The sequence below is a fragment of the Eptesicus fuscus genome, chromosome 5 (genome assembly GCF_027574615.1).
Source record: "Eptesicus fuscus isolate TK198812 chromosome 5, DD_ASM_mEF_20220401, whole genome shotgun sequence".
NCBI lineage: Eukaryota > Metazoa > Chordata > Mammalia > Chiroptera > Vespertilionidae > Eptesicus > Eptesicus fuscus.
In genome coordinates, this window is record NC_072477.1 from 73,773,769 (window position 1) to 73,781,813 (window position 8,045).

The following is an 8,045-nucleotide window of genomic DNA, read 5'->3' on the forward strand; positions in this document are numbered from 1 at the left end:
TGCCTTTGTCTACATTTTCCTGTCTTCTTTATCCACTAATGCCCAAACTAAATTTGAGGCACATGATTAAATAATACCAAAGATCTAGACATGGAAAAATGTCTGGTGCTGGCTCTCTGTGACTCTTGAACTACATACACTCGAAGTAGCTGTGTACAATGACAAGGTGATCTTTAGTTTTTTGACATTTGTGCAACTCCATAGCCAGGACTTCCTTTCCAACTTAAAAAAATTATGTTACCTCTCTCTTATGCTTTCCAGGTAACTTCAGGATCAGCCTAGCACACCAAGTTGATGGATGGAGGAAATTACTCGGTGGTGTCTGAATTTTTGTTGCTGGGACTCACCAGTACCTGGGAGGTTCAGATTCTTCTTTTTCTGTTTTTCACAATATTTTATATAGCAAGTATGCTAGGAAACCTTCTCATTGTGCTGACAATTATCTCAGACCATCACTTACATTCCCCCATGTACTTTTTGCTGGCAAATCTCTCCCTTATTGACACAGGTGTTTCTAGCATTGCAACCCCAAAGATGGTTTATGACATTTTCAGAAAACGTAAAGTCATCTCTTTGAAAGGGTGCATTACTCAGATGTTCTTTATTCACACTGTTGGGGGTGCAGAGATGGTGCTGCTTATCGTCATGGCCTATGACCGATACATTGCTATCTGTAAACCCCTCCACTACCTGACCATCATGAGCCTAAGAATGTGCATTTCTCTTTTGGCTGTTGCTTGGACCATTGGACTCATCCACTCTGTGGCTCAACTGGCTTTTGTTGTAAACTTACCCTTTTGTGGTCCCAACAAAATGGATAGCTTTTATTGTGATTTTCCTCGGTTCATCAAACTTGCGTGTATAGACACTTATAGATTGGAGTTTCTGGTCACTGCCAACAGTGGTTTCATTTCCATGGGCACCTTCTTTATCTTGGTTATATCTTACATCTTCATCCTGGTCACGGTTCGCAAACACACCTCAGGTGGCTCATCCAAAGCCCTCTCCACTCTCTCAGCTCACATCACTGTGGTGGTCTTTTTCTTTGGCCCTTGTATTATTGTCTATGTGTGGCCATTCCCTACCTTACCCATAGATAAATTTTTAGCCATTTTTGATGCCCTTATCACTCCTTTTATGAATCCTATTATCTATACATTTAGAAATAAGGAGATGAAGGTGGCAATGAGGAGACTGTTTGGTAAGGTTTTAAGTTTCAGGAAGTGTTCCTTCATGCATAATCCAAGAAATTCAGATTCATCTTGACTACAGTACTTGGAAATGAATCTCTTTAATTAAACTTTTCATAGATCTTTTTAATTTAGCAACTGATTTCAATATCCATTGTGAAATATCTCCTCAAGGACTCTGTTCTGATCTGGTCAGTTTTTCACAGGGATCCTTTTCGAAGGATACTGAAAATGTTGAGGAGGAGTGACTTCAGCTTTGGAACGTAGTGTCCTTTATTATTGAAGACTTTGGTGAAAGCTGCAATCTCACATTTTGGGCACATTTTCCGGGAACGTAAATTGTCTTATCTTTGGTAGTGATTCTCAGAGATGTATCTCTTCTAATCTACACATGTACCAATATTCATGCTCTTCGAGTTACTGAGTGTCTATATACCAGGAGGAATAAACAACATGAAGATAATTACCCAGGTAGCTTTGAAACTTTGAGGCTTCAAACTTCTGGATATGCCCATCCATGCTCAGACTTAGTTAGTACTAAGGTTTTTAGAATTAAAATTGAAAGGTGAAATTTGGGGTAAATCAAAGAGTGACAACTCAGAAAACTTTACTATTATTAATTAAATGTTCTGAGATCAGAAGGTGTGTATGGTAATTATGTTTTACTCCAATTGTTTCCTAAACAAGTCATTATTTTTATATGGCAAAGAAAATTATGCGACTCTTAAAATATTATAAATAATTGAATATTTTGAAGCTAAAAGGGGTGGTACTGGTTTATGAATAAAAATGTAAAATATTTCTATATTATGTGGACCAGGTTTATAACTAAATAAAAAGCAAAAAAAAAAGTGTAGATATTACAAAAGAAAATTTATTACAAAACTATCTATAGCCCATCCGGTGTAGTGTCAACCCATGAACCAAGAGGTCACTGGTTCGATTCCCGGTCATGGCACATGCCTGGGTTGAGGGCTCAATCCCCAGTAGGGGGTGTGCAGGGGGCAGCCAATCAATGGTTCTTTCTCATCATTGATGTTTCTATCTCTCTCTTCCTCTCTGAAATCAATAAAAATATATTAAAACAAAACAAAACAAAACAAAAAACTGTCTATAAATGAAGAAATATAAAGCTATAGTGAAGAAATGTATTAAACTTTCCATGTGCTAAGATATACAATTATTTTAAAAATATACTGTTCAAAAAGTATGAATAACTATTCAGAACTTTAAAGAGTATCTCACTGTTCTTTCTGGTTTACCAAACAAATAGGGACAAGTGTTAAGTGAAGGTATTATTATTCACGTGTAGGTTAGTTATCTTGTTATGAAACTGGTTAACCATCCATAAAAGTCCAAGTGATCATCTGTAACAATAGATTGTTAGTAAAGGATGGGAAGAACAATGCTATAGGCTGAAATTAATATTTCTGACAAGTCTTTAACCTTTGCCCTGCACAGATTTGCCAGTGAACCTCAGGTAAAAGATCAAATTGTCTAAAGCTTGAGGAAAGATGTGTTGTCACTCCTTTTTTGCAGTTTTTTCTTCATGTATTAAAAATTTTAATCCCATTTTTAAAATTGAGATATAATTGACATATATTATTATATTAGTTTCAGGTGTACAACATAATGATTCAATATTTGTATATTTTGCAAAATGGTCACAATAATCTAGTTGATATCCAATACCACAATACTTACATTTAAAATATTTTTATTTTTAAATTACAGTTTATATTCAATAGTATATTCAACTACAGTTTATTTTTATTTTATTTTTTAAAATATTTTTATTGATTTCAGAGAGGAAGGAAGAGGGAGAGAGAGATAGTAACATTCATGATGAGAGAGAATCATGGATCGGCTGTCTCCTGCAAGCCCCCAACTGGGGACCGAGCCCACAACCTGGGCATGTGCCCTTGGCCGGAATCGAACCTGGGACCTTTCAGTTCACAGGCTGACGCTCTATCCACTGAGCCAAACCGGCTAGGGCTCAACTACAGTTTATATTCAACATTATTCTGTATTAGTTTCAGATGTACAGCATAGTAGTTAGACAATTATGTACTTTACAGAGTGGTCCCCCTGATATTTCAAGTACCCACCTGGACCCATACAAAGTTGTTATGATATTATTGACTATATTCCATGTGCATGATGAGAACTTAAAGATCTATTCTCTTAGCAAATATATAATACAGTATTAAGTATAGTCGCCATGCTGTACATTACATCCCCAGGACTTATTTTATAACTGGAAGTTTGTACCATATTTTTTTTAAGCAGCTTTCCTTTAGTGTATATATAGTTAGTTATAAAATTTTACTGACAGAAAGATGCATTGTGCACTTATCTGATTATTTTCTTTGGATAAAACCTTAGATATGTAATTGCTGGGTGAAGAGTAAGTGTATCTTTAAGGCTTTTGTTTCATATTACTAATTGTCTTGAATGAGGAGGATTTTGTTTAAAGATATAGACAACAATCTGAATGTTTTTATTTTCATTCAAATCAATATATATTCAAATTTTACTTGATTTATTTATAAGTTTCAAACTTATTAGCTTTTTACCCCTACATTTTAGGTCATCTGGTTTGCTAAGAATTTTCATCAAGAAAGATGTGTTGGCCTGGCTGGCATGGCTCAGCGGTTGAGCATCCACCTATGAATCAGGAAGTCATGGTTTGATCCTGGCCAGGGCATATGCCCAGGTTGGGGGGCTCAGTCCTTAGTGTGGGGTGTGCAGTAAGCAGCCGATCAATGATTCTCTCTCATCATTGATGATTCTATCTCTCTCCCTCTCTCCCTTCCTCTCTGAAATCAATAAAAATATATTAAAAAAAGAAAATGTCTTGTGTTTTGTCAAATGTTATATTTTATGTAGAATATTCTGTGTCAGAGGTTTTTGTTTGTTTTTTGGATAGGATGCTCTTTCAATCTGAAAGTTCTTTTATTTCTGGAAAGTTTTCTTATGTGTTAGCCTTAAAGATGTGTTCTGTTCCATTGCATTTTCCTCTTTGGGATCCATATTATGTGTGTATTGAACCTTTCATGTCTATATCTTCTCTCTACACCTTTTAGTATTTTAATTCATTTCCATTTCATTTGGTTCTTATCCCTTTCTTTTTTTTATTTATTATTATTATTTTTAATGAATCTTTATTGTTCAGATTACAATTGTTTTTCCTTTTCCCCCCATATCTCCCCACCACCCAGTTCCCACCCCCCCTCTCCCCTTACCTCCCCCCCCACTGTCCTTATCCATAGGTGTATGATTTTTGTCCAGTCTCTTCCCGTAATCCCCACACAGACACCCCTTTCCCCCTGAGAATTATCAATCCACTCCCATTCTATGCCTCTGATTCTATTAAGTTCACCAGTTTATTCTGTTCCTCAGATTTTTAATTCACTTGACTTTTAGATTCACTTGTTGATACATATGTATTTGTTGTTCATAATTTTTTATCTTTCTTCTTTTTCCTCTTTTTAAAGAATACCTTTCAGCATTTCATATAATACTGGTTTGGTGGTGATGAACTCCTTTAGCTTTTTCTTATCTGTGAAGTTCTTTATCTGCCCTTCAATTCTGAATGATAGCTTTGCTGGGTAGAGTAGTCTTGGTTGTAGGTTCCTGCTATTCATCACTTTGAATATTTCTTGCCACTCCCGTCTGGCCTGCATAGTTTCTGTTGAGAAATTAGCTGATAATCGTGTGGGAGCTCCCTTGTAGGTAACTAACTGTTTTTCTCTTACTGCTTGTAAGATTCTCTCTTTGTCTTTTGCCCTTGGCATTTTAATTATGATGTGTCTTGGTATGGTCCTCTTTGGATTCCTTTTGTTTGGGGTTCTGTGTGCTTCCTGGACTTGTAAGTCTATTTCTTTCATCAGGTGGGGGAAGTTTTCGTTCATTATTTCTTCAAATAGGTTTTCAGCATCTTGCTCTCTCTCTTCTTCTGGTACCCCCATAATTCTGATGTTGGTTCGCTTGAAGATGTCCCAGAGGCTTCTTACACTATCTTCAACTTTCTGAATTCTCTTCTCTTCATGCTTCTCTGGAGGAGTGTCCTTGGCCTCTTTGTATTCCAAATCTTTGAGTTGATGCTTGCGATCCTCTAGTCTGCTGTTGGGTCTCTGTATAATATTTTTTTATCTCAGTCAGTGTATGTTTAATTTCTAGTTGGTCCTTTTTCATATCCTCGAGGGTCTCATTGAATTTATAGGCCTTTTCCATGAAATTCTTGAAAAACCTTATAACCATGGTTTTGAACTCTATGTCCAGTCGCTTGTTCTCCTCCATTTCTTTGGTTTGTGATCTGTTTCCTTGCCTCCTCATTTTCGCTGCTTCCCTGAATTGGTAGGGTAGTTTTGTGTACTAGATGTCCTATTGGTTCAATGGGTCAGCCTCCCAGTTACTTGAGGTGGACACTCTTGGTGTACTGTGTGTCCCCCAGCAAGAGCTACAGCAAGAACTAGTTTTCTCCTCCTTTGCTTGGGCGGTTTTGGAGCAGTCTGACTGGAGCTGCAGTTTATTTGGTTAAGCTGCCACAAAACAGGCCATTTATATGCAAAAGCCAATGTGTGGAGCCTGGGCGGGTTTGTAGAATGTGCGGGGCAGGGTCTCAGGGCTGGGTGTGGTCTCAGGGCATCACTAGGCTAGGGCGTGGCCAAGGGCGGTGGCTGGCATAAGCCGTCTCTGCCTTTCCACGTTTCCAAGTCCCTGCGCCCCGCGTTCCAGCGCAGTAAAACGATGATTGCTGGGCGCACCTCTGCAAAAAAGTCACTCTCACTTTCCTACCCGATGGCTGAGAGTCCAGCTTCTCCCCGTAGGTGTCTGGGTCCCCCGAGTGTCCCCAGAAACTGGATTTCAGAGTGATCGGGAGCTTGTCTCCCTTTGGGTTGAAGAAAAGCCGCACACCCAGTCGCCCGCCACCAGCCTGATTCGTGCGCCTCCGTACCTCAGCTTTTCAGCATTTGTGCTCCTTTCTCCCCTTAGTTGTAAATCTACCACTCAGCCAGCTTTCCCGTGGTTCTGGGTGGTAGACGTTTTGTCTTTTAGTTGTATTTTTGAAATTGTTGTGCGAGGCAGCAGTTTAGTTGTTTAACTTTGCTGCCATCTTGGTTCCTCCCTCTTATCCCTTTCTTTAGCTCTCTCCTATTTGTGTCAGCAGTGTCTGCTTTCCCCTGGACTCTTTCCAATTTTACCTTAAAATTTGTGGTGAATACTTTTTTCTTTTACTTCTTTCTTGAGATGTGTCTGTTCATATTTAATCTCTTTTTCCTAGCTTATCTTTTTCAGCTTTTCAATCTATATATCTCTTCTAAAGTTGATCGATCCAGTAAATTAAACAAAATTCATGGTTAAATATTTGGTCCTGATTTTTGGTTCATTTGCTCTATGGCAATATTTTATGGAGCCTTTTCCCTGCCATTTGTTTCCAACTTGTCCCTGCGCCCGCCCCCCCCCCCCCCCCCCCCCCCCCGCTCCAATTGTGTAGATCTTGTGTTGGCTTTTTAAATAGTTAATTTTTAAAATGTAAAATATTTTTCTTTTAAAAATTACTTCACATTTATTTAGCATTTTATAGTTTTGAAAGCACAGCTATTTGTTTGTGGTAATTTTATACTCTTTCCTACTACAAAATTTTGATTTGCTTTAATATCTTATTCTCTGTATCCTTTTACCCTTATTCCATCTCTTTTTTTCTCCCAACCACTCCTCTCTCTTTTTTATTTCTTAGGCTCTTCTATTTTTTTGTTGAAAATTTAGCTTAAGAGTTTCAAATGAGTAGTTTTTAAATATGCCTTGCTTGGGGGTAACTACTGTCATTGCTTGTGGTGGAAGGTTCTGTCTGAGCCTGGAGTGAAGGAGGGTAATAAGGCAGAATGACTGGCTTATTTCACTTTGCATAATGTTCTCCAAGTCCACCCATGCTGTTGCAAAGGGTAAAATTTCTTCCTTTTTATGGCAGAGTAGTATTCCATTATGTAAATGTACCACAGCTTTTTAAGCCACTCATCTACTGCTTCCAAATATTGGCTATTGTAAATAATGCTGCAGTGAACATAGGGTTACATATATTTGTTCAAATTAGTGTTTTGGGTTTCTTTAGATAAATTCCCAGAAGTGGAATCACTGGGTCATAAGGCAGTTCCATTTTTAATATTTTGAGGAAACTCAATCTTGTTTTCCATTATTGTTGCCATTCTGCATTCCCAGCAAAAGTGCACGAGGGTTCCCTTTTCTTCACATCCTCTTGAACACTTGTTTGTTGATTTATTGATGACAGCCATTCTGACAGGTGTGAGGTGATATTTCATTGTGGTTTTAATGTCCATTCTTGATGATTAGTGACATTGAGCATCTTTTCTTTTCTTTTTTTTTAATTTCTTTATTGATTAAGGTGTCACATATTTGTCCTCATCCCCCCATTCCCATCCCACACCCCACCCCATGGATGCCCCAACCCCCTGTTGAACTTAACCGTTGGATAGGCTCATATGCATGCACACAAGTCCTTTGGTTGATCTCTCCCCCCTCCCCCCAACATCCCCTATCCTCCCTCTGAGGCCCGATAGTCTGATCGATGCCTCCTTGTTTCTGGTTCTGTTCTTGTTCATCAGTCTATGTTGTTCATCATTTCCCCTAGATGAGCGAGATCATGTGTCACTAGAGATATACTTATAAGAACTGAATGTGAGACGAGCAATAATAGTTATGCTGACAGGCAGATGAATCAGTCTGTAGTGAGTTTCTTTCTGGACCAACAGTTCTTTAGAGACCCAATTTCAATGTCCACCAGTTCCTTATGTGTACATGTCAGCACTGACCCCTCAGCTCTGGATGGTGGAC

At 38.3% G+C, this 8,045-nt stretch overlaps 1 protein-coding gene across 1 annotated transcript; it reads left to right on the plus strand.

The window, feature by feature from the left end:
• Window positions 1-294: 294 nt before the first annotated feature.
• Window positions 295-5,217, plus strand: LOC103287487 (olfactory receptor 4F3/4F16/4F29-like; the record flags this gene model as incomplete). The annotated part of the gene is made up of 2 exons (XM_054715571.1): window positions 295-1,196; window positions 5,187-5,217. Coding segments are annotated over exons 1-2 (933 nt in total), but the record flags the coding sequence as incomplete, so codon positions are not given.
• Between the last annotated feature and the right edge of the window lie 2,828 nt (window positions 5,218-8,045).